At 45.6% G+C, this 27,735-nt stretch overlaps 1 protein-coding gene across 1 annotated transcript in view; it reads left to right on the top strand.

Annotated features, from left to right (window-relative positions):
- The window catches only part of LOC144819544 (uncharacterized), a 745,296-nt gene that overhangs the window by 587,876 nt on the left and 129,685 nt on the right, over positions 1–27,735 (top strand). Inside the window, exon 16 of the mRNA XM_078677385.1 lies at positions 3,620–3,720. Within this exon, the coding sequence (XP_078533511.1) occupies positions 3,620–3,720 (101 nt within the window). The remainder of the gene's footprint in view (positions 1–3,619; positions 3,721–27,735) is intronic.

Genomic DNA, 27,735 nt, shown 5'->3' with positions numbered 1-27,735 from the left:
CCACGACACTCGTAGGATAGCCCTTAAACCGGGAGTATCAATCAAGTCAAAACTCTGAATGTGCATCATCACAAATAAGGACCACGGGCTGTGAATGGTAGGTGATCTGTGCTGAGGATAATTTGGACCCATCTACAGCTGTCACAGGTTCAGGATGTTCATTGTTGAGGAATGATATACCCAAGGATTTATTCAGGGCGATGTCCAGGAAGTTTCCAGTTGCTCCTGAATCCAGTAAGATAGGAAGAGATTTACATTGTTGGCTATTTATAACCATAGTAACCATCAGCCACGGCCCGTGGAGGGAGTTCCGGTGGGGCAGAAAGGCGGGGCGGGGGAGGAGCAGGGTGGGGGGTGCTAAAAACCGGAAAATTGATAATCGGAGGTAAGTAAATAATTTAATTAATAAAACGAATTTCGTAGTGCGCACACCAATTTGTGACCACAGCAACTTTGATACAAGCAAATGCATTAGAGTACAGAGGAGCAGGAACACCGATTAATTACAGTACTTCATAGTGGCATTATGGCACGAAGTGCTCCATTCAAAACTAATCATCCAAACTTCGACTGAATGACTTCTGAATGCTAGAACGCATCTTTAAGTGGGAATATGGTCCTAATTATTGGACTGAGATTAGCAGAGCCCTGGTATAGTGCAGTGTGGGCAAGGTAATGTATGCCGCTGCAGAGTCTGGAGCAAAAATGCTGGGTCGAATGATACTTTGGGTTCTTGGAGGTGATGGATTGGGTCCCGGGCCTAAGAAGTTACCAAAGAAGCCTATATTCAGTGGAACAGTGATCTTTATAGTGAAGTCTTTTGAAGGCATCAGTCATTTCAGCTGTGATATACCGAGCTGTCGGTGTTGAGGAGTCATCAGTGCTCAAAACGTCGTGGCACACGCTAAAAGGGAGAATGTGTGCTCAAGTTGTGTCAATATTTCTCAGGTGAGCTGCAGTACCTGTGTACAAGCTCATTGGTCTGTTAAGCTTTGCCATCTTCAAAATCACCCATTTTATGAAATCCTAACTATCCTCCTATTTTTTAGGTCGAGCATTCGAGACCTCCTGTATATACTTTAGTATATACTTATATGTGTATGTACTTTGTGGGCTCTGGAGATCAGCCCTAGGACTTGTCTGCTTCCGCTTAGGGACTTTTTTTTTGTTCAACTGCCTCTATTAGGCTGTCTTGATAGAAAACGACCAGTAGAGGTCAGTAACATTCCAGAATTGCTTTCTGCTGAGGGACTTTATTTTTTGTATTTTTCTGTCAGCTGCCTCTATTTAACTTTCTTGATAGAAAACGACCAGCAGAGGTCACTAAAATACCAGAATCACTTTAGCATTCTCTAGATTCCAGTTCATAGAAATTGTCTTCCACGAGCACCCGTAGACAATAATATTTTTTTCAAATCTTGTATTTTTAGTGATATGACCACCGAAGGCCCTGATTTTATATTAAAAACATAGCTTTGGGCTATACCATTTCCCACTGAAAGGCAATATTTCTCTCCATGTGTTCCCATACCTGGTGTGTCATGCACTGTGGTGGTTACCTTCCCTCCATGTTAAAGAACAGTAGATGTTTCAGCACCCAGGCTAATGTGCTGCTTAGCTAAATACATATAAGGTCCCAAAGGCGAGACCGATTGCATTGCAAATGCTTGTTTTTAATCTTATCACATTTCCTCAGCCTCTTAGAACAATTGGAACATGTTGTAATGGAGCGCTTTACCGCAACAAAGTCTTAGGCTCGCACACTGAAATGTCTGACTTACATGTACTACTACATTCTACTTAGAAGTCACAAAAGAAGCCTCATTTACAGCTGCTCTTCGTAAAACTGCTGCCTGCATTACAGCAATGCTTGGTTGTGGTCCACACCTATATGTTATACAGAGGAATGGGAGAAAAGAGCCAGTGCAGCAGCTGGCACAAAGAATCAATCTAAAACATGGATTCCTAGAGCAGTGTCTACCCAAACTCCTGACTCCAGCGGTACCAACGTGAAAATTAGTACATGAAGGGGATATATCTAACAGTTTCTCACACAGTGCAGTACAGCAGCCGCAATTGCTGCACAGTATGAGAAGGAGAGAGCAGGGGAGCACCATATTTACAGAAATATGGCACTTCCTCCCCTCTTCCTAATGGCGGTGCTGAAATGTCAGGCTGTGTGCCAAGGACACACCTTTGCACCATAGTGCAACGGAGTCTCAGTGACTCTAGCATAGGCTTGAACTGGAATGATTGCCTTCCAGTACAAAATACTATGCTTTAACTAACTTTAAACCTTTTCCCACTTTGTATGTGTGCTGTACAGTGCAGCGCTTGTGCAAAGACGGAAACAAAAGAAGGAATAAAAGTATTTCTCCTTCATATAGCCTATCTGTAAGGTGCGCTATTTTCTGACACTAAGGTCATTATTTATGAGGCCGTGCGTCACTTTTACGCCTCTGGTGCGTCACTTTTTGTGATGCACCAGCGGCGTAAAAAAATGTGCCCTTTTGCACCATATTTACAAAGTTTACTTTGTAAACCCCTGCGCCACAAAATACCTGCACCAGGTATAATGTATGCAGGGGGGGTTCTGGCGCAACAAATGGTCATAGAAGTGAGGCAGTGAAATCTATAAGATTTTACTGCACCACTTCTAGGACGCAAATGCGTCAATATCTTATGCCTGCCTTACAGCATCCCCTTTTGTATCGCTTTGTTCGCCCTAAGTGTGGCAGGGTATGCTCAGACGTGAGTCCCATGCTCACTTGGCCACTGGATTCAAGATAGCCTGGCTGATGAGGATTATGAATCCAAAACCGGTCCCAGGAGGCTTGTTTCCGGTCCAGGGAAGACATGGCTTAGCAGTTCGGGCTGGACTGTTCCCATGAGGCACAGGGTCAGACTGATTTGCATATGGCCATGTCTGAACTGGGGTGGCTGAGTGAGCTAAAGAATGGTGATGGATTAAACCCAGATCAGTTGACTGGGGTGAGTGTTTGATTTGCTCAAACGCTCCGTCCATCATCCCCTTTTGTATTGCCTTACAGCAGGCGTAAGACTGAAGCAGGCCCTTTCACATGGGGCTGGCCCATGTGTAAGGACACATTGCTGGAGTTGCGTCACTTGTGTGACACACTCCAGCAATGCATCACTTTTGCGTCATACAGATATGTCAGAAATACTGACGTATCTGTAACTCCTTGCGACATGATGCATCATACTGTAAATATGGCGCATCAATCATGTCGCAAGGAGGGCGCACTGAGAAGTGACGCATCGCTACTTTCACGCAGCGATGCGTCACGTCTCATAAATGAGGCCCTAAACCGTGTCCACTCTTTTAAGCAAATAGGGATCAGCGTCAGAAACCTGGATTGATTGCATGGGAACGCCCACACACTTCCCATGGTACACCCCTTTCAAGTTACTTTCCCGTTTAAAACTATTTTTACACTGGAAAGTAAATAGGTGAAAAAGATTTTGCATTGTTTCGTGGGTATCAATTTGGTCAAACAAACACGGCGTCAAATGTTAGTAGACCCCAGGTGCTTTATTGTATTTTTTATCACTCTCTGTATGTGAGTCGTGACCTACTTTCTGTCATTCACCCTTCCAGGCATCACAGCTTCGAGATTTCCGTGTCGCGCGGAACCAGGCAATGGAGATGATCAAGAGTGCTTTTGCCCTGCTTGATGCCGAGTTTGAAAAACTGGACAGGTGAGCATAAGTTGTGAAATGTGTACCTTGTCCCGGATCATGACTGCGGTAACACAGGAGATTTGATATGGACCAATGTCACCACTCTCATGGGTACTGAGGCTAAATTGGAATTGGAAGTTTGCAAGAAAAATAAAAAACTCTTTGAAATCATCTGTTAGAAGACAAATTATCTATATGGAATGAGTTTAGCTTAGATTTCGCCCCTTGAGAGAGTATACAGTTTTTTTAAATTGTATGCATTACCAAAACAATGCAAAACTAACAAACATTTCAGGGCTGAATTTCAAAAGGGAAGTTATCTGCTGTTACTAAACTTATCACAATTCTGAGTTTCACATCAACCACCAACATGCATTTTTATCCAAGATAATTTGGCCTCGTTTTACCTAAGGATGAGAAAATGGTAAACTCGATACATTCTGAATATGCGCAGAATGCATCAATTCCGCAGAATAAAAGGTAGTTATCAAATCCGGTAATTGCATTAACACAGGGTCATAGTATTTACCAGGACTCCATTTCTGAGCAGGTTGAGAAAGGGCGGGGTGTTTACTGTACCCAGTAAATGGCATTTTCATGGGCTGAGGTATGTATTGAGTGCAGACAATACCTTCTGTTCCAGGTTTTTCACTTGGAATTATAGGTATGACATGGGTAATCGCGTTTAACACATCAAATGACGCATGTCTTTTTTTCCAGGACTTTTATGCCAGTACATTTTGAGAAATTTGAACTGCCAATATTCGCCAGGAAAAGCGTCGGGCAGTGAAAATTATAGCACAACTAAAAATTATGATCGCTGTCCAAACTCCGTATTTTTTTTAACAGGGATTGACATTCAACCCTTAGCCCGTAATCTAGGCCGACGTGGTAAATAACCAGGCCATTATGGGGCCTTCACCTCTATCACAGTATTAACTTGTTAGTAATACATTGTCAAGTCAATGCAACCCTCCTCACCTCCCTTATTGTGTAACAGGCCTGACGTTTGAACTCCATGTTTGATCATCCTTTCAGCATCCATTGTATGTGCACTGCCCCTACACCGGTATTGTAAATAACGTTTTTATGCATGGTGCTCTATAGAGCAAGGAAGGGTCACCCCATGCTTGGCCCAAGTTTTATTACTCAGGTCAGTGATCAATTCTTCTTATTCAAAGTATGGAAAATACATACAAGTTTACTGCTATGTCTATCCCTCCTTCATACAAGATGGAATTTGGAAGGTCATCTTTCTTTGTAGCCACATTCCAGCTGCCTTGTGTATGAAGGAGCATCAGAAAATGGCAATGTTACTTCTGCAGCTTCATCCTATTAGCGGTACAATTTAAACGAGTAAGACTGATTTCTAAGCCCTGTACTTTTACCATGCACTCTGATTCAGTTTATGCAGTGTCCATGTTAGCATAAAACCAGGCGTGTAACAAATTCAAATTCAAAAGTGCTTTATTCGAGTATTACTCATAAAAGCAAACAAACAAACACATAATAAAAATACAATTAAATTACAAAATCGAATATGACTTAAGCACAATACATGTTAAAAGACAATTAACATTCATTTCATCCAGTATATATAATCCAAAAGTGCAAAGTTCATATAATAAAAAAACAGATTAAAACAGATAAGACACCTCGCATGGGGAACAGAGAGTAGATAATCTAGCAATCACTGTTCAACTAAGCAGAGAGTAGTTACCCTACTAGCAATCTCTGCCTAATTACCCACGCCCACCCCAGAAACTTTGCGGTCGCTATTGTAATCCAATTTAAGGAGGTAGATTTTACTATGCGTAGAGCTACCATGCTACTTTTAGTACCCAGATTTCTACACATGGGAGCCAACCAAACACGTCTGGGAACAGTATATGCATAACAAGAAAACAAAAAGTGACCCAACGTTTCATTTCCTTCCCCACAAACTGGGCATATAGCTGGACATCCATCTCTCCATTTTGCAGTTAAATTACGTAGAGGTAGAGAGCCAGCCCTCATTTGAAAAAACAGTTTCCTATCCATGGGTTTCGTTATTAAATCCCAATATATTTCATACATGGGAAAAAGCTTTGCTTCGAGGAAAGTAGCCGTCATAGACCCATGGTTGTTACTAAGAAGACTCCTGTTTTCTACCTGTTCCCAGAAAAGATTTTTTATAAATGTCTTAGATGGGAAGGACGACCCAGTTGGGTCGGACCACAATTCAGTTAACCCTAGTTCACATAATGCTGCTTTTAAAGATCTGAACCATCTAATTTTATGGAATCGGTCTGCTTTGATGACATCAGCAAACCCTGCTGCATATTGTGACAACTCAGGGGTGGTCCAGATTCTACGCCAATATAATATTGGACGAAGTTTGCACATTGCCGATATTTCTTTCCTGCCAAGATCATATCTAAGAGGCAAAAGGGGACTGCTCTGTGGGGTGCCTGTTAATTTCCGAAGGAAGTTATTTTCTGATACCTGTAACTCCTGAAGGTTTTCTTGCCCCCACATCTCAGCCCCATACAAAGCTGACCCTATGGCCTTAGCCTCATATATGATCAAAGGAGGTTTGATTGGTTTGGTCAGAGATTTAAAATGCTCCTTAATGATGGTACCAGCCAGTTGTTTATGTCTTAAAACTGCAATGTTTATATGTTGGTTCCATCTGTTGTCGTTTGAAATTTGAATCCCCAGGTAGGTAAAAGAATTTACTACTTCGAGGCAACGCCCACTCATGGTTATTTTAGATTTAAAATTTCTACAAGGATTAAAAACCATGAGTTTTGTTTTAGCTGCGTTTACCTCCAAGCCATGGTCGCTACAAAATTTATCAAAAATTACCAATGCCTTTTGCAGACCGCTAGGGGATTTCGATAAAATTAAGGTGTCGTCTGCAAACATTAAAATAGGAACTTTTGCACCTGCAAGAGAGGGAGCATCCACAGACTGGGATTGCATGCGGGCAACAATTCCATTGATGAAAAGTGTGAAGAGTGTTGGTGCCATTGAGCAACCCTGTCGAACTCCTCTGGCGACTGGAAAATCAATGGTATCGTTGCCATAGCCACCCCATTGGATTTTAGCGTAAGTGCCCTCATGGAGTCTCATAATCAAGGTTAGAATAGTCATTGGGACCCCTAAAGCTGCAAGCACCTCCCACAATTTTGCCCTTGGCACCAGGTCGAATGCAGCCCGTAGGTCAACGAACGCTGCGTACAGACTGCAACCCCCCAAAACCACGGTCCTCCATTGTATCAATTGAAAACGGAAGACCTGGTCCACAGTGCTGGTTGCTCTGCGAAACCCAGCCTGAAAAGGAGATAACACATTCTGCTCCTCAGCCCAATCTAACAGGTTGTTAATAATTACACGCCCAACAACTTTTTGAACCGTGTCAATTAAGCTAATTGGGCGGTAATTGCAAGGTTGGGCACGGTCTCCCTTTTTATATACTGGGATAATAACAGCACCACGCCATGATACCGGGATTTCAGCGCCCCTGGCAATGTGGTTTAGTAAAAGGCAGATGTATTTACTCCACCTAGCGGTGTCATTTAAAAAGACATCCGCAGGGACTCCGTCTATACCCGGGGCTCGGCCAGGGTGAACAGATTTCAGGGCAGACAGGACTTCACTCTGCACAAAAATGTCATCATCTGCATACAGGTAAGTTAGGCTTAAGCTGTTGAGAGATTGGTCCCTGGAGGAGTACTGCTCACTGAAAAATTTAACCCATGCATCATGGGAGACGTTGTTATTGGGAGCTTCTGGAGACCTATTATGACCCCATTTGACAATATGCCAAAATAGTCTAGAATGTTTACGGTCACTTGCACACTTCAGCTTCTGCCAGTGATCTTCGTCCCATTCTCTTTTTGCCCTTACAATACAATTTTTGTAGTGCTTCCTAGCAGAACGAATCCCGTCCAATTTGTTGCTTTTAATTGCAGCTCCTAGGTTTAATCTTGCCGTCCTACAGGCTGGATTATACCATTTTGCTGATTTGAATGGGCAGACCCTCTTGTTATTTGCAGGTTTCAAGAAGAAACCTTTAACTTCCTTAAAGAGAGTCGTATGTGCATTAGTAATATCCTCATGGGCCAGGGAACACCCATCTACACTCTCCAATGCCATAATGGCCTTGTCTGCCGCTACACTTATTTTTTCAAGGATCTGCTGATCTGCCTTGACACCTGCCCACCTTAACCTACGCATGTTGTTGGATGGTAGAATCATTGGGAGCACAAGTTCATCACAAGGGGTTGAGGCAGTTTCATTAGATGTCCACCATTTGTGCGTAACACATAAAGGATCGTGATCGCTTTCTAGCCTATCTATTACTACCATGTCATTAAGAGATGACCATAGTGACATGCTACAAATGACATAGTCAATGCGACTTTTGTTACGCCCGTTATTAAAAGTCATGGCAGGAACACGGTCTGATTTAGTTCGACCATTCAGGGCTCGAAGCCCGTGCTCCAAACACATTGCGTTCAAGCCTAATATGTCAGACGTCCAGCGAGTTATCGGTGGAGATTCTAATGTGGGGATGTCCCAGAGCTTATCTTCCTCTACTCCAAGAGGAGAGTCACCAGTGATAAGGGGTTCAAATGTGCGATTTAAATCGCCTGCAATTAAAATGTTTTTACCTGCAGAGTGAGTCTCAAGAAAATTAAAAAGACTCAGAAGAACCTCTGATTTACCTTTACTACCACCTCTAGCATAGATATTGTAAATATCTATGGAGATGGATAGGTCACTAGTCAATCTGATAAGCTGAATATCTTTATGGTCAAGCTCCACACATTTTACAATAGTTTTTAGAGACTGCCTGATCCATATAGTAAGACCCCCCATCGGCCGCCCTTTAGGGCCCTTAGTAGCAGGAACATGAAAATGTATATACCCCAAGGCGAAAATAGGGTCACACGCCCAAGTCTCTTGAAAGATACATAGATCATAGTTGTTAATAAATCCAAACCAGTCTGCACAATCCATCCTGGAACATAGTCCAGCCACGTTCCAGGACAAGAGCTTCCCTGAGTTAGATATCGTAAGAGAACAGGGGTTTGTGGTAATCTCATGTATCACCCTGCCACCAGAGTTCTGAATACTAATATTTTCATTGGGGGGGGCTACTGAATCATCAACGGAATTCCCCTGAGTACAATCTGTAGTTGAATTGCCAACCCTATTAATGGTACTTCCATCACAAAATGACAAAGACAAGGATTTACAGCTAGGTGGTTGTCAATCGCAAGCATTCAAGTTCGATAATACAGAGAAGCGGTTTTCCAACCCCAAACCCCAGTCCACTGAAGCAACATCATTCCTCCCCCTCTTCGTCACAATGTTCCATTTGGTTCGTAAAATACTTGGATTTGGACCGCTTCCCTTTCTTGGGTAAAAGAAGTCCAGAGTCAATGGAACAATTGAGGTTGATCTCCGTTGTGGTGGGAAAATGTTGGGCAAGATGTTAGGTAAAACCCCTGGGTCGGAAAAATGTAAAACAACACACTCCCCCTTAAACTTTTTCACTCTGTCCCCAATCCACTGTACCCTTCTCGCTTTAACAAGCTCTTCTGAGAGTTGCTGCTTACCCCATGGGGAAATAACCATATTATTGGTCAACCATGATAGAGATTTATTTATTAAGGAAGATGTTGTTTCCCGCTCATCATGGGCCAATGGGGGAACATTAGCAAGAACAAGTACCAGTGGGGAAGCTTCTACTACAAGCTCGAAAGATCCTTTTTCAACAGCTGGGTCATCAGTAACAGGAACTGGGATAAAGGCATTAGAAGCATCACTAGCGGAAACACTCTTGGGTGCCATTTGAGGGTTTGAGACAGAGGTAGAAATTAATCCACTGCCATCTATAGTATCTGATTTACTCAGAATGGCCTCGATCCTAGTAGAAACATTTTCTGGGATTTTATCCATCACACCCACGGTCTTTTCTAATAGACCTTCTAGTCGGCTAACCTCAGATGATAACTTATCTATTTTGCTGACCAGAGGTTTAACCACACCTTTGATTTTGTTATCAATCAAAGCCAATAATTTGTTAAATTGGGTATTAGAAAGTGTAAGAGAAGCCTCATTGGTCAAATCAAACTCCTCTTCCTCTGAGTGTTTCCTCGGGGGGTTTGCTACTCTGTTCTTGGCTGACCTTAAACCCTCCTGTTTCCCCGAAACTATGGTGGGAGCTGAAGGGGAGATTAAGGGCTCGCTGCTATTTGTTATCTCTATCAGAGCTTCATTAATGCTGCGATCTACAATTCCAGCAACAATACCACTGGGCTGAATAATACTGGTATCTGGAACAGAATCGAGCGTTTCGCCAGTAGAGCAACTGTTAATCTGAAGGCCAAAAGGATCATCTAAATCAGTATCAATGAGGGGGGATTGGGTGGTTAAATCTATTCCCAGGGAAGATCTCCTGTCACTATTAATTCTTTCAACAACCTGTACAAGATAGTTCTCAATAGAGTTACTAGGAGTAACTAACTTTTTAGGCGGCATGTTTCTATGTACGCACAACTACTACAATATACACGTGAAAGAATCACCAAAGTGCAAGATAAGTAAAAACGACGTTTTACAGCACCACAAACAAAGAGACCAGACCCAACCCAACCTTGTCCAGCCTCGGACGGCCTCAGACGGCCCGCCCTTTGTCCGGGCTTCGTCCGGGCGTCCCGCTCGCGTCCCGCGAAGCGGGTGTCAGCGGCGCTTTTGTGCGCCTCCTGGCGCCCTCGCGTCACTGGGAAGCGCGCCGCCGCGTAGGCTGCCGGGAATTGAAGTCCCGGAGCGGCGGCGCGTGCAGGCTGTCAAAGAGATGACTCTCGGCGGTGGCGGCTTGTCTCCAGGTGCCCCTGCAGCCAAAAGAAAAAGCTCCGGTCTGTGGCGGCGTCAGCAGGTAAGTGAACAGGCTCCCCCACTCCGCCGGTGTCAGCGGCGCTTTTGTGCGCCTCCTGGCGCCCTCGCGTCACTGGGAAGCGCGCCGCCGCGTAGGCTGCCGGGAATTGAAGTCCCGGAGCGGCGGCGCGTGCAGGCTGTCAAAGAGATGACTCTCGGCGGTGGCGGCTTGTCTCCAGGTGCCCCTGCAGCCAAAAGAAAAAGCTCCGGTCTGTGGCGGCGTCAGCAGGTAAGTGAACAGGCTCCCCCACTCCGCCGGTGTCAGCGGCGCTTTTGTGCGCCTCCTGGCGCCCTCGCGTCACTGGGAAGCGCGCCGCCGCGTAGGCTGCCGGGAATTGAAGTCCCGGAGCGGCGGCGCGTGCAGGCTGTCAAAGAGATGACTCTCGGCGGTGGCGGCTTGTCTCCAGGTGCCCCTGCAGCCAAAAGAAAAAGCTCCGGTCTGTGGCGGCGTCAGCAGGTAAGTGAACAGGCTCCCCCACTCCGCCGGTGTCAGCGGCGCTTTTGTGCGCCTCCTGGCGCCCTCGCGTCACTGGGAAGCGCGCCGCCGCGTAGGCTGCCGGGAATTGAAGTCCCGGAGCGGCGGCGCGTGCAGGCTGTCAAAGAGATGACTCTCGGCGGTGGCGGCTTGTCTCCAGGTGCCCCTGCAGCCAAAAGGAAAAGCTCCGGTCTGTGGCGGCGTCAGCAGGTAAGTGAACAGGCTCCCCCACTCCGCCGGTGTCAGCGGCGCTTTTGTGCGCCTCCTGGCGCCCTCGCGTCACTGGGAAGCGCGCCGCCGCGTAGGCTGCCGGGAATTGAAGTCCCGGAGCGGTGGCGCGTGCAGGCTGTCAAAGAGATGACTCTCGGCGGTGGCGGCTTGTCTCCAGGTGCCCCTGCAGCCAAAAGAAAAAGCTCCGGTCTGTGGCGGCGTCAGCAGGTAAGTGAACAGGCTCCCCCACTCCGCCGGTGTCAGCGGCGCTTTTGTGCGCCTCCTGGCGCCCTCGCGTCACTGGGAAGCGCGCCGCCGCGTAGGCTGCCGGGAATTGAAGTCCCGGAGCGGCGGCGCGTGCAGGCTGTCAAAGAGATGACTCTCGGCGGTGGCGGCTTGTCTCCAGGTGCCCCTGCAGCCAAAAGAAAAAGCTCCGGTCTGTGGCGGCGTCAGCAGGTAAGTGAACAGGCTCCCCCACTCCGCCGGTGTCAGCGGCGCTTTTGTGCGCCTCCTGGCGCCCTCGCGTCACTGGGAAGCGCGCCGCCGCGTAGGCTGCCGGGAATTGAAGTCCCGGAGCGGCGGCGCGTGCAGGCTGTCAAAGAGATGACTCTCGGCGGTGGCGGCTTGTCTCCAGGTGCCCCTGCAGCCAAAAGAAAAAGCTCCGGTCTGTGGCGGCGTCAGCAGGTAAGTGAACAGGCTCCCCCACTCCGCCGGTGTCAGCGGCGCTTTTGTGCGCCTCCTGGCGCCCTCGCGTCACTGGGAAGCGCGCCGCCGCGTAGGCTGCCGGGAATTGAAGTCCCGGAGCGGCGGCGCGTGCAGGCTGTCAAAGAGATGACTCTCGGCGGTGGCGGCTTGTCTCCAGGTGCCCCTGCAGCCAAAAGAAAAAGCTCCGGTCTGTGGCGGCGTCAGCAGGTAAGTGAACAGGCTCCCCCGGCGTGTAACATAAGCAACATTAAAAGTATATATAAAAGCCATGTCGTACGTCAACCACCCCCCGTATCACCTTCTGAAAAAACCTTCCAATAACCATAAATGGGGAGCCGTTCCATGACCAGGTTTAAAAACTCGACCTTCTCTAAGCTACATCTAGTGCAGGAGTCTCAAATGGTAGAAGTGAACCTTTACATGAATATTAAAGGCCAAGTGATGGAATTTAAAGTGAAGTAATTTGTGCTTGCAATTTAGAGATACCTTTTGGTTTGAATGCATGCCTAGGAACATTGACCATCAGTTATGGGTAACCCGACTCACATTCACATCTATTCTATTAATTTTGCTCTTTAACCCCTTCCATGCTCATGACGGAACGGTTCCATCATGAGCGTCGGTTGAGCTGTGCGCATGACGGAACCGTTCCGTCATGACTCCGCCCGCGCAAGGCGGAGTCAGCATGGGCGAGGAATTCGCGCCGCACGCATGCGGTTAAGAGGCCAGCAAGGAATTAGGAGGGCATATATATCAGATAGTAAATGGTCTTTATGATCAGCATTTAAAGCATTTAAAGGGGACCTGAGTCCTTGTGTTCCTTTAGAAAATTAGGAAGCCTCACCTCAAGTTAATTGAGTGGAAATAAGACAACATCAACAACAAAGAGACAATGCCATCTAAAGGCAACTGATCCAACGAAATATGTAACCATCTACAATCACACGTTCAAGAGACCTATGGTGCAGTTTTGTCACCGGATGATCCCAATATAGAGCATATAGTACTCACACAGGTAAAAAATCTGGAACTGCTAAGCCACACCTATACTGCTACTATGCTTTCAGAACGTACAATATAGGTACACCTCTCCCATACCAGTCATGAGATAGCAGATCGCAGGTTCATAATGAATAACTAAGTAGTAGTGATTGGTTCAATTTGAAATTATTCCTAGCAACTTCCATCTCCACTACAACAAATGTCTTGAGAAAGTGTTCTCTTTACACATATCCTAACAATCGTCTCACAATATATGACAATCAAACCAGAGTAGTCTCCTGCACCAATCCAGCACACCATAGAACCTAAAACAGGAAATGGCGCTCAAAAACGTTAAAGGCCCTCTCTGCTTTAAGAGTAGCAGTCACAATTGGAGCTTGGCGATTTACGTTCTGAATGACGAAGAGCAGGAATACCTTCCTGGGTCAAACCTGATTAGGTGTGGCCTAACCAATGTGTGAGAGTAAACTACTGTTAATTAAATTAGTGAGAATTGTTGATGGGTCATATTAATTAGATATATATCCGATTCTTGGGTTCTTGGAGAGAAGAGCAAGCAGTGAGCATTACCATTACCATTGGTGAGGGAGACTGCAGGAGAACTGCTCAACACGCCTGTGGCCGCCATGCCCAGACAGGGGAGGTCAGCACCAAAAGCAACTGCAGCCCTGTCAGTAAGCGGCCACCCTGGGTGGAAGCTGCCACAAAAGCTGAGGAGCCCGCCCGTTGTGTGCATGAGCCAGCAGAGAAAACGGTGACTGAGGCAAGGCATAGGGTTTGGGACCTGTGAAGAGCACCTGTAGGACATGTGGCACTGACTTGCAGCCAGCCCTTAGGAGGCAGAGGCAGGCAGTTGGACCCTGTGGTCAATCTTCAAGCCCACAGTACTCGGGAACAGTGATATGGCAGTGACATAGCAGAAGCCAGTGCGATGTCCATAGCTGGCTTCTAGAGGGTGCCCTCGATTTACATACAAAACTAAGAAAACAATAGCTAGGCAAAGGAAAAACTGGTGTATACAGCCTAAGGAGGGCCCCGCTGCCGTCCAAATTTGCTGGTGTCTCTGTAAAAGAAGGAATAGGGAGCCTCGATCTCCCCACCTAACTCAACCAAAGTACCTGCAGCTGGAGCAGCCTTCCCCCTGCCTCCCTCATCATAGCCAGGGATGAAGCATACAGGCGTTGCAGCCCTTATGGGATCGCTCACAGTACCATGCCCCCCTGGAGGCAGGAGACTATGATGGCAGGCGAGGCAGGAGACTATGATGGCAGGCACAGGTGAGAGTCTGTACCAGGACTGCTACACACCGCTTTGCCTCTAGTGGCTTCCTGCCAACCCTGCAGAGAGGTATAAAACACTGTTTCCCTCCCATTGCAACAGCCTTTATTTAATGGTGTGTGAGGAGAGGACAAAGCACCACCCATCAGAAGAGCCACACTGTGGCAAATGCCCACCAAGAGAAGTGACTAACAAAATAGGACAGAGCGTGAGGTTGAACACACTGATTCCTGCTGACCAGTCCAGGAGCTCCACTGTGGAGCTCACCAACACTCACTCCCCAAAAGATACTACACTAGCATCTCATCGATTAACAATGAAACACAAAAATGTTTCAGTCAAGCATCTCACAGAGCAAAGGAGAGACATTACCAAGGGAGGATATTAACAGACTGCTGGCCATCAGCTTAGGCACCTAGGCGAATCAGAGTTGCAAAGCCAGTAAAGACATTGAGGCAAGAACAGACTGCTGTCCCCGCCACAAAATGGCCCAAAGACCAGTGCCCTCTGAGATGAAAAGAGGATTGGAAGAGTCAAGCAGCACGAGGGAGAAAAGCACTAACTTCACATGACAGAGACGTAGAAACCTCCCAGGTAGGCACCGGGATTACAATGTGCAACCCACCAAGTGCCACTAGCTACAGAGACTGAGAACCCCAGAGACATCACACTGGTTGTCTAAGGCTGCCCAATGGACACAACCCCAGGCAGGAGAACGTCCAAGGAAAACAAGGGTGGAACAAAAGGTGGATAGATGCACACAATTCCGAGACTGTGGTCCAGAGACTAGGATCATATCGTATCACACCCCATATCACATCGTGTCACACCCCACCAACTATGCCTGATGGCAGTGACAACTCAAGGAGCAAGTTCTGCGTAACCCACAGAAACAAGGCAGAACCACAGCTCCCTTCTGCCATTGGAAGATGGTCCCATAAGAGGGAAAATTATGGAGTAGGAGCTCCAACAAAGTCCCGGAAGAGGGAGCACGCAATGCATGGATAGGAGCCACACAGTACCAGTAAACACAAGAAGAATTAAATCAGCAACTACCCTGATCATCATGAAGCCAGAGCCCTGTATTTGAGGCCGGTGCCTGGATTACAAACACAGTCAACCACTGAAGAGCCCCTGTTGGCCTGTCCTGAAGAAGGTGCACACCTCTGCACCCAGAAGGAGATGAGACGCGAGCACGGAGACGTTTCAGCAGCATAAATAGAAAGAAGGTGCATGGTGACGCATTAGGAATAGAAGGAAGTGTGAACTGCAGGTTCAAACTAAGAAACCTAATGACTGAAAAAGCCAAGGAGGGAAGATCAAGAGTTGCCAGACCTCAAAGGCAGGCTAGAGAAGACTCAGGCTGCTAATGGACTGCATCCATCCCTAGAAGGAAGCCACAGAGAGGAAACAAAGTTGACCTACTGATAGCACAGTGGGAGAACCAAGAGTAAGTGTTAAGTACAGTCGCTCGAATCTCAGTCCAATGCTTTCCAGCATAACCATACGGACACAGTTACCAGCAGCTCACCAACCCAGAGCATCTACGTTGAAGGATGTAGATGCTTCAATCAAGAAAATATGCAAGCACTTCGCCACCATCCTTCCCAGTTGGCGGAGACCCAAAGAAGAATGCCTGCAACCATCAAAGCAAGTGATATATGAAATGAAATGAAATGAAATGAAATGAAATGAAACAAATATTTATAGGAGCGCACTGCGGCCAAGCGGCTTCCTGGCGCTGAGGAACACAGCCATAATTTGGAAGAGAACCGGGGGGAAGTTAGACAGGAAAAGCCTGAAGGAAGAGAAAAGTTTTAAGAGCTTTACGGAAATGGGAAAAAATAGGAATAGAGCGAATCGAGAGGGGAAGAGAATTCCAGATCTGGGGGGCCCGCACCGAGAAGCGGGTGCCTCCGGTGCGGGATTTACGGAAGCGGGGAACGTGAAGAAGAGAGAGGGAGGACGAGCGAAGAGAGCGACAAGGGGCATGAGAGGAAACTAAAGAATTGATAAAGAGGGGAGCAGATCGGGCATGAGCCCGGAAAGCCAAGCAGGCGAGTTTAAAGTGAGATCTGAGGTGAACAGGGAGCCAGTGGAGGGATTTAAGGGCAGGGGTGATGTGGGAAAACTTAGGAAGACGCAAAACAAGACGGGCTGCCTGGTTCTGGATGGCCTGAAGGCGGCGAGTTTCGTAGGCCGGAATACCTACGAACAGGCCATTGCCATAATCCAGGCGGGAGGTGATAAGGGCAGAAATAATAGTTTTAAGGGCATCAACAGAAAAAAACCGGGAAATCTTGCGAATGAGGCGGAGGGAAAGGAAACAAGCGGAGACGACGGCGCTGATATGCGCATGCATAGTAAGATCATTGCTGATCTTAATGCCCAAGGTCCGGACGGAGGAGACTGGGGAGGGAGGGGGGCCAAAGGAAAGGGGCCAGTGAACAGCAGACCAAGGGTTAGAAGGGCCACCAGTGAGGACAAGCTCAGTCTTGTCAGGATTGAGCTTTAAGTGATTAAAGCTCATCCATTGGGAAATGAAGAGTAGAGTAGAACTGAACTTAGAAAGAGAGTGAGTAGGAGAGGACAGATCAAAAACGAGCTGGAGGTCATCTGCGTAATTGTACACAGAGACCCCCAGCTCGAGAAGGGAGGAGATAAGAGGGCGGATATAGAGGTTGAATAGAAGAGGGGACAGAGAAGAACCTTGGGGAACCCCACAGGTGACCGGGAGAGAGGGGGCAGAAAAGTCAGAGAGGTGAACTGCCTGTGATCTGCCCTGAAGAAAGGACGCGATCCAGGAGAGGGCGGTTCCCTGGATGCCCGCTGCGCCGACACGGTCGAGAAGAATGGTATGATCGACCGTGTCAAACGCAGCGGACAAGTCCAAGAGAACTAAGGCCTGGGGGAGATTGCTGTCAGCCTTCCCCTTCAGTTCATCCAGGACCGCAAGGACCACACTCTCAGTGGAGTGGCCAGGTCGAAAACCAGCCTGGCGAGCGGCCAAGATGATATCACTGCAGTATTAACTTACCATCTACTATGAAGCCACAATAAGGCACATGTGTAACTTACCTCACTCTTACCATTTATCTCTAAATGAATTACAGTGTAGTATGTCTGATACCTGAAAAAATTAACTTAATATTGCTAGAAGCTCTTTATATTTTGTGATATTTGGTAGGTTTGGAAAATAACGTTTTGCATCTTAAAAAAAAAAAAATTGTAGGTTTTTATTTTTTTACAGGGTCAACATGACCAACCAAAATAATAGTCTCAACAGCAAACAGGAGGACAAGAAATGCACAAAAAGATGAAGGCTATTGGGTAAGACACTAGTGAGCTATGACATAGTCAGGATAGATAGTCGTATCCCTCTCTCGCAAAAATGACAGTATGGCAGAGGAAACTTTATAGTGCTGTACAGCCTCAAAAGATGGATTGGCGCTGCACTAGCATGAGCGGGAGCTGGTGAAGGACCCGACGTACTGGTTGTTGGTGATGGGGCAGATGGAGTAGAAGAAGTAGAAAGGGCTACTGTAGGCACAGATGCAGTGGGTGGTGGTGCAGGTCCTGATGATGCAGAAGAATTTGAAGGTGTTGCAGTAGCTGAAGAAGTATCTGCTGCCAATGTTCTTGCTTCTGAATCATAATGTTCTTGCTTCAGCCTCCTCTATCTCATGATTATGACTCATTCATGGTGGAATGAATTACCTGCAGGTGTTTTCTCATTCCTTTGGTGCCAAAAGAGTACTTGTTGATGTTCCCATGGGAAATAACTTTGTTGCATAGGTTTCATGTAGGAAGTTTGGCATTAGTTTTGTTTCTCTCCAGGTATCAATGTAAAACATTTCCATACAATGGATTCCTTTATTTCTTTTCTCCACTCCACCTCTTGTTCCTCCTCTTATATCATCCTCTACAATTCTTTTTCCTCCTCTTGCAGCAGGACAAGATCATCGTGTTGAGCCAGTGCAGTTTAGGAACACTTAAAAGATGTCTCTGAACAGAAGATTTTCACTGTTTTTAAAACCTTCACCTTTGAAGATGTCAATTGAACCGGGGAAAAGTGGTATATACTCCCTGTTTCCTACAATTGACACTGCCAATGAGATACTGTTTATCAAAATCGAAGTACCACAGTAGTATCTCAATACTATTATGGTACATGTATAGTTCACAAAAACAACTATAGTTTCAATATTAACATATATACGATTAAAAAACACCAGCCATGAATCCCTAAATCCATATTTTAAATAAAATATAAATATTTGGTGTAAATATCATTTTTAAAATATACAGAGATTCCATAGTAAATTTGAGGAAGTGCAAATGAAAGCAAAACAATCACGCAGATGACTCAAACGTTCACAACAAACTTTGACCAACTCTGCAAGTACCCCAGTACCAAAAATGAAAAAAATACCATAATAAAATACATTATATGGTTACAAACATATTTTTGTACAAATACATCACATACATATTCAATGAAAAAAACAAAGGTTTCAGATTAGTTATAGTTAGGAAAACTTCTTGTAACATTTGCATATAAAACCAGCTTAGACTGCACAAACCTTAGAAATTCTACAGTTATAGTTATAACTTAAAGTTATAATTTGCACCCCACCATAAACGTAGTATAACTTGTGCACCTCTGTACACAGCATTATCAACTGGTTAGCCATTCTACATTAATGATAATACATTGCTTCCTCATGCACTGCTTATACCCTTTGATATTACATTACTTATAGCTTCTCAAACTATAGCATCCATAACAACACTCATAAAATTTCAAATAACATAATTTATGAGAACACTGTGCATGGTATTAATTCGAGTTATAATTAATGTAGTTTGCTTAGCAAGTTGAGAACACTATGTACGGAGGTGTGCAGGAGATACTAAGTTTTGGGCGGTGCACAAATTGTAACTTTAAGTCATAACTATGGGCCAGATGTAGGTCGGCAAATACCGGTCGTTAACGGCCGATTTCGGCCGTTACCGACAGGTATTTGCTAATGGAGATGTAGGGGCCTTAAAACATACAGAATCGGTATATTTACCGATTCGGTAAATTTACCGATTCTGTAAAATACCGAATCGGTAAATTTACCAAATCGGTAAATCCAGATGTAGGTGTCACTGAAAACCGTGCCACAGGCCATTACCGATTCGTTATTTACCATGTAATTCTATTGCATGGTAAATAACGAATACCTGTGTACATGCACATCTGTGCATGTACACCTGTGCCATGTGGCACACATACATGCCCTAAGGGCATGTATGTGTGTCACCTGGCACACAAGCCGAAATCAGGGGTGCAACAGGGTGTCAAAGTGACACCCTGTCACCCTTGCAAAATCGGTAATTTTACCAAATCGGTATTTACCGATTTGGTAATTGACATTGATTCCTATGGGCCTGTAGGTAAATACTGATTCGGTAATTACCGAATCATACAGATTCGGTAAAAATTACCGAATTTTTACCTACATCTGATTTACCGAATCTAGAATACCGAATCGATAAAATTCGGTATTCTAGAGTCGATAAATCAGATTTACCTACATCTGGGCCAAAATCTTTAGAATTTCTAAGTTTTGTGTAGTTTAAGTTAAAAAAATAGAAATTCACTGAAAAAAACAAAGGCTACAGGAACGTTTTAGTTATCTTGTCATTTTACCCACACAACCATAAAAGTTCAGCAGTTACACTTATACTTATAGTTATACTTATCTGAAGAAACTATAACTCGTAACATTAAGTAACTTTAGGCCATGGGTTATAGTTTTTTAACATAAATTTAACATGACAATGCTTATGGTATCGCTGATGACATCTCAAATGACATCACAGATGACATCATCCAATGAGTGTGTTAGTTTGTTTTATAGTTCACATAGTGGCGAGTAACAGCCATATTACTTTTCTACCTAAGTTTGTACAGCCTGGGTCCAGTTAATGGGTGTAAGTGTTTACAAAACGCATGTGTTCCTAATGCATCATAGGTGTGTAGAGGTATTAAACACGTTATAAATCTTTGTATTGAAGAGGAACTCTGTGTGCAGGTGGTTGTGTCCTTTACTTTGCACACAGGTTCTTTTGGTTCTGAAGAATAGTTTCCAACAGGGCAAAGATTCTACGTACTACATACTAAGTATTGTAAGCAATTTTGAGTTGATAGACAGAATCTTTTCAGCATTACAATTTCTATATAACATAGAAAAAACACTATGGGCACCAGGGACTAACCAATGAACAGGTACTTGTGTAGCATCACAGGATGGGCTATCTGTAAAGTTTTCACCACAGTATGAATGCTGAAGGTAGTATGATCTTAAGCACCTTCAGACCTTGGTTATTTTAAGTGACACATTTTGCATAGAGTGTACACTGTTCTTAGTAGATACTTTTTAACACTCTGTGGTGTACTTCTCATGGGAGTTTCACTGTCTCCAAATAGTATGATACAGCGTAAATTCTCTTGAAAGAGTAAACACTGTTTATAGTATCGACATTTCTACTCACATCAACTTCATCTCTCAATGTAGGTTCGCTGACTGTGAGGGGTTTCATACAGATAAAGGCTGTCCATAGTATGACATTTGTTTTTGTACATACATTGAGTATTCTGAGGAACCTGAACATTTGTATACAGATTGAACACCGTGTGCAGTAAGGGTTTCCCATATATCTGTGATTAATTGCTAATGTTAACTAGGCTACATGTGAAGTGTATGGTATAGAATCAATGTTGAGCATAACACAAACTTGCTATACCTAATTCAGTTGTATCTTTGATGGCATTAATGATGCTTTATATTCTTCTGAGCTATTTTGTACTTTCAGACCTCTAATGCCATACTTGTTTATAGAGTAATGTGTGAAAAAGAAGCCTGGCTAATGTCATTGGTGATGTCATCAATGATTTTATTTGAAATGTCATCAGGGATGTCATAAATGATGTCATAAAACATTTCATGAGTGATGTAGTATGTGAGGTCATAAGCAGAGCATGGTGGGGTGCAAGTTATAGTTAGCTCTGTTAAATATAACTGGTAAATTTCGATGGATTTATGAATTCAAAACATTATGCTGTTACTGATATATTCAACTAACTCAAACGTCAATTTAACCTTTGCTTTTTTTCAGGGAATTTCTAAGGGGTTTTCTTAAAAATATAAAATAAACTATAATAAAAATTTCTAACTATAATGTCACTTTAGCCTTTTTTCAGTGTATTTCTAGTTTATTTTTTTACATAAAGCAATATTTTGTTACCATACCTAAAGCCATACTATGCTGGAGTCCGGGCTAATGCCCTCTACCGACCCGGATTGGTCAAACCAACTCATTCCTGTTTGGACCGTACCTGACCCTCAGTTCAATGGCCATACCACCCTCGCTTATGCTCCAACTTCGATATCCAAAGGCCATGGACCTTCGCTGGTCCCATATGATCAACTCCCTCCCCAGGAACTACTCACCATCACCTTGGACCCCACGGGCTTACACTGAGGCCCCCACTATCTGCTCGCTCCCCCAACACACCCGTTACGCCTTTCAGACGTGGTTGCCCGCCTGGATAATATATCTCTCCAGTTGCACCATCTCACTACTGAACTACATGACCTGAAAGCCCTCTCAGATTATCTTTTCCCAGCAATCAGCTCCTTCCTCACCTCTGCGAATCTGCTCAGAGCCTCCCCTCGGGTTCGTGTTTGCATGGACCAGCCTTTAGCCCCCTCCGGCTTGAAAACTATACCCCTACCTAAAGCTCCCTCCGCACAAGAAGATTTGAGACCTACCTGGTGGCCAATGATCTCAATGACCTTCACAACTCGTACTCTACTAGGTTCAACTCCAACATGATCCTGCCGAGACAAATACAAGCCATCCATTCTAACCCGTACATAGAACTTCTTCACAATCTTAGAGTAATCAATAAAGACAACCTCACGAGAGTGAACGTCATCCATACTCCTTCCCCCATGAATCCGTTATGACTTAAATGTGTACTACTAAATTGCAGGTCAACCAGTAAACACGCCTCCGATATTTTCGACCTCATCCATCACAATGACTTAGACATTATCATCCTCAATGAAACTTGGCTAAATCCCGCCTCCACTCCTATCTTAGACCTCCTACTCACAACCTAATTAGGCTAGACAGAGCTCGGAAGCTGGGTGTTGGCCTAGCTTGTATTCATAGGAACACACTCTCGATTTCTCACATGGAGTCCTCTTTGCCTTCCTTCTGTGAATACTTCTGTCTCAGCATCTCAAGTTATAACCTGACGGTTTGCCAACTTCACACTTTTTATCACCCCCGGGAGACAATCTCCCCTTCATCGAGCAACTAATGGAAATCATCCCTGGCAATGTCGACTCAGCCGTGTCCCAAATCTTTCTTGGTGAATTCAACCTTCACTGGTCTAACTCCCATGTCCATGCGGTACCATGCCTTAAATCATTCTTAACTGATCAAGAACTGATTCAGCACTTTGACAAACCTACTCATATTAACAGAGAGGTGTCAAAGAAGAAGGGTCAACCAACAAAATCAAAGATCTTGAAAAGGGACCTCAGATCAATAAACTCAGATGAACTAGCAGCCCACTGTAAAGCTGCTCTCTCCTCCCAAGCTGACTTGGTTGACGTTCAGTTACTCACCGACTCCTACAACTCGACTATCTCCAACATCATGGATGACATTGCACCACTCCAACAAAAAAATGCCTCAACAAAAATATCCAAACCGTGGTGCAACGACAATCTAAACATGGAACGCCACAACCTCAGGGCTGGTGAACGGTCCTGGAAACCCAAAACCCATCTGGACGAACTAAAACTCCTTAGAGATGTTAGGAGCTTCTACAACAAACAAATCAAGAGCTTTAAAGCGGACTACTTCAGACACCAATTTGATCAAGCTGCTAACCGCCCCAAGAAACTTTTCGAATTGGTCAAACAGCAATCAGTGGAAGGTCTAAACCTCTCTGACTCTGGAGGCAGTCCACCTTCATGGGACAAACTTGCTGCTTCTTCACTGAGAAATCAAGACTCATCACCATTGAACTCACCTCCAAGAAGGCTCTCCTGCCATCCTCTGGGACCGCACCACCCCTTGACCTCTTAGAAAAGTGCAAACCTATCAGCCTGAACACTAAGAATAATGCATCATGGGGCACCTTTACCCCATTCTGTGAAAAAGACATCAACAAGATTCTTCAGAATATCAACCCATCTAACCACTGCAGTGACCCGTTGTTAGGGTTTGTGCTGTACAAAGAGCTTGCCCTTACTCTTTAAGTTAAATCCAACTAGATATATGTGGGTTCTAGGATATGATTGGTATGCTATGAAAACAAGGTGCCTTGATTGTGTAATAGCGTTTCTGAATATTGTTTTTGCCTAGGTTTGTTTGTTCAATAGGATTTTGTTTGATTGCAGTACAGTGCTGGAAAAAGCTGCATACATAATGAAGCGTGCATACATAATGAAGCGCTGCACGTTTTTCAACGAACATCCCTGCAACGTGCAGCGCGTCTGAGCCCCACCTGCCTCTCTCTATAAAAACCCTCCCAGATCAGTCACAGGCGCTTGTGCTCGTTAGAAGATATTCTGCTTACCTGATTATCCCGCTCCTGCTCCGGCATTCTTCCTCCACTTCCTCTTCAATCCTGCATTGGTGGCAAGACATCCTCCGGTTCTCGGCTCCCGGTCCAGCGCCGAATTCGATCCCCCTCATTTCCAGTGATTCAGCTTCCGGCTCCCCGCAGCATAACTCCGCCTGGAAAAGAAAAGAACAAACAGTAAGGTTAGCGCCCTAACGCTTCATAGCATCTGCAAGTAAGTGTCAAAGACATCGTTTAAAGACGTTCTCAGGACTTTTACAGAGTTAAAGACACAGATTACTATTCTGGAACCCAGAGTGCATACAAACTCTTGATTTAAAGACTGCTTCTGAAAAAACATAGGAACTTTGTGTTTATGATCATATTTCTTTGTGCATTTAAAGGACTCAGTATACAGGCTGAACTCAAGCTTGTAAAGACTGGCAAGTGCAAATACAAGTTGTGAATTAAACAGTTATCGTGTTTAAAACCAAAGGGCAACAAATTAACAGGGTCTGGAAGTGAGTGGGAATATTAATCACTCTGATGATATAAATATATATATATATATATTGAAATCTAATTTTGGTGACACGTTTTAAGCGCACTCATTTTGTTTTTAGGCAGAAAACACTCTTTCATGACAAGAGGCTTTAGATGCTTTAATCTGGTGAACAAAGAACCAGAATAAGAGAGGTATTGATGAATGATGTTATATTGTGATACTTCTTTGCTGAAGAGAGAGTAATAGGGATAGATTAAGAGTGAGTCTTGGGGGAGGAGCCTAGCTCGCGGCCGTAATGGTCGCCCTTTAGCTCGGCTCCCGCAGCCCTCCGTCCTGATTGCCTATCCTGTCTTCTATCCTGTCCGGGGACGACACATTTTTGGGGCATTGGAAACATAACGGCTTGTTTGTACTTACCATCCGACCCCGGGGTCTCGGTGTGCAGTGGCTCCGGAGTTGTGGCCTCTGAGAGATCGGGGCCTCTGCGAGACTTGGACCGGGACCTGGCCGGTGGGATCCGACGGCTCTCGGCCCCGGCCGAGAGCGAGAACCAGTGTTAGGAGCCGATGTGCGAAGATCCCGGCGATCCTGACCCGGGCCTGCCCTGGTGGCCGCGCGGCCAAAGTGGGTGAGAGGCCCGGGGACCTGAGTCTGTGAAGGGGTCTCTGCCCGCCGCTGCTTTGTCCGGCGGCCCTGGTCCTCGGGGCCCGGACTCCGCTTGATTGGGGCACCGGTGCTGGTGCTGGCGGAGACCCGTCTTGGGCGGACATCCTTTTGGCATCGAGGCCGCCTTGCTGGGACCCCCGGAGCTTGTAAAGTCCTACATTTGAGAACTGTTCTTTCCGGGGGTCTTGGTGAGCGGCGATTGGGCTGATTCACGAAATGGCGGCCGACCCTCTGAAACGCGAATCACCCTGTGGCGGCGGGCCCGTGTTGCCTATTGGTGTGGGGAGCGGATCTGGTGGACGTGAGCCGACGGTCAGAGATATCCTGGAAGCCCTGAGATCCCTACACGCTTCCCTGGCCCTGGGCGTCTCGGTGGGTACGCCACGATCTGCCGCCATTTTGGGTGGCCATTTCTTCTTGTCGCCCTCTTGTTTCGAAGACTTCATTGCCTCGCCCCCCTCGATTGACTTGAGTGTCTCCGCCACTGATCGAAGATCGTGTAGTGTGTCGGTGACTTTGGGGCGCCCTGCTTTTCAAGGTTCGGAACCCGGGGACTTGGATGCTGTACTGCGACCCTGTTCGACATTGTTGCCTGAAACTATTGATGGACTGCCTCCTGTGCCTGCTTCGATGACTTTGCCTGTGTCTATAATGGGGGCCACCTCGCCCGCTCCAGTGGCGCAACTGAACTCCTGTTTTTCATTGCTCGTGCTGCGATATTTGATGCATCGATACTTTCTGTTTGGACTATTGCTCCCTTGTGGATCTATCTACCCCCCACGTAACTATGCTAGTCACCATTCCACTCGAATATATGCTGATTTAGTATTTAGTATGTGGTTTTACATTGCCATGTGGTGGGTGGGGTTTGTCGCTCGAAAGGGTTGGGGGTGAAATGTACGACTTCCGTTTGATTCCCGGTATACGATTTAGTAGCATAATTGTTTTTAATCGTAGAAAGATGGGAGGTCCCCTTCTCCTAATGTTTTGTGGCGCGTGATGGGGTGTCGTCCTGGTCTGTTTTTGACTGTGCTTGTCTGGTTGGGCGGGGGGCTGCGGCCGCCCGTTCGGATTATGTTTATTCTGCTCCTCCCTCCTGTCTTCTTTTCTCCGCTTTTGTTGCCTTTTTGTCTCTTCTTCTTTCTTACTTCTCGCTATATTTCGGGTTCTGGTTTAGGGTGACAGGCACGCTGTTTGAAGGGTGGGCCATAGCCTTCTACAGGGGTGCAGGGTGGGACGGGTGGGTTGGGCTCTATTTTTTGTTTGTCTTCTGGTTCTATGGCCCTTTTGTATCTCTTTTTCGTGAGGCCGCGTCTGTCCCGACCTCCTATGGTGTGTTTCGGGTGGGGGATGTGGCGTCGTTAATCCTCCTGCTATGTTTCGGCTGTCTTTCTCCCCGATCGGCATACCCCCACTTGGGCCGCTACTCCTTTTGTCTCCTGTCTTCCCGCCACGGGGGGCCTGTGTCGGCGTGTCCTCTTCCTTTCGTTCTTCATATTTTCTTATTTTCTTTTTATTGTTTTATTTTGTCTTCCCTCCATTTTCCTTTCCCTTCCTCTTCCCCTTCCCCATTTCGTCCCCCCCCCTTTTTTTTTTTTTCCTTCCTGTGTCCCAGAGGTTACTATGACGGGCTGGTTTTGATGCATTGTTTTTCCGATCCCTCTGTTCTGGCTTGGTAGTGTCTTGGGTGGCGGGCATGTTACGAGGATAATGCTCAGGGGCTGATTGTGTTTCACGTATCCTGATGTTCTTGAATGCATTGTATTGTCCCCCCGATATTTTGCCCCCATGCCCCCTTATTAATGTTGAGGTTGGTTTGGGATATTGGATGCCTCCGTATTGAAAGTGAGCCTGTCATATGTCTTCTCCCCATATTATAAAATTAAGCCTTATTTACTCCTGTGTTTTAGCCCTTTGGTTTCTGTATCTCTTCTCCCCTTCTGCGATTGTACGGCCTCTGCTTTGTATTGATTGATTATGTAATATTTGCCTGGTGACTCCTGATTATCTTGCACATTGCGGCCGGCCGGCTTGGTTGTAGGCCTCGACTTGTCTTTCCTTTTGATGTCAATAAAGGTTTTCAAAAAAAAAAAAAAAAGAGTGAGTCTTAACCTTATGTTTGTATTCATGTTTTGTTAGGTACTGGAACCAGTTCCCTGTGCATTTCCACTGACACAAGCAAGGAGCTGAGTTTCTCTCTCTCTCTTTTTTTATTTTCTCCACTTCCCACTTCCCTTGAGCTTCTCTTCTTTGTGCACTGTAATTCAGTTCAGTGTAGCAGGAATAGGGGTTTGAGGGTGGGTTGAACTGTCTTCAGCTTCCCAACAGAACCAACAAGATATTCAGGTGAGTCGAATCTTGACAACCCTTGCCCCCGGCCCTCTTCAAAGAAATCAAAAATGCACTCATCCCCAGCTGGACCAGGATTGTAAATGCTTCTCTATCACAAGGCACAATCCCAGACTGCCTAAAAGCAGCTCAGGTGTCACCTATACTAAAAAAAATAACGAACGTAGATAAAGCTGACCTCAATAACTTCCGCCCTATCTCCAAAATCCCTACCCTAGCCAAACTCCTAGAAAAATGCCAACAATCCCAACTTTGTGCTCACATAGAGAACTTCCAACT

This window comes from Lissotriton helveticus, chromosome 2_1 (assembly GCF_964261635.1).
Source record: "Lissotriton helveticus chromosome 2_1, aLisHel1.1, whole genome shotgun sequence".
Classification (NCBI taxonomy): domain Eukaryota; kingdom Metazoa; phylum Chordata; class Amphibia; order Caudata; family Salamandridae; genus Lissotriton; species Lissotriton helveticus.
This window is presented reverse-complemented; position numbering and strand designations above follow the sequence as displayed.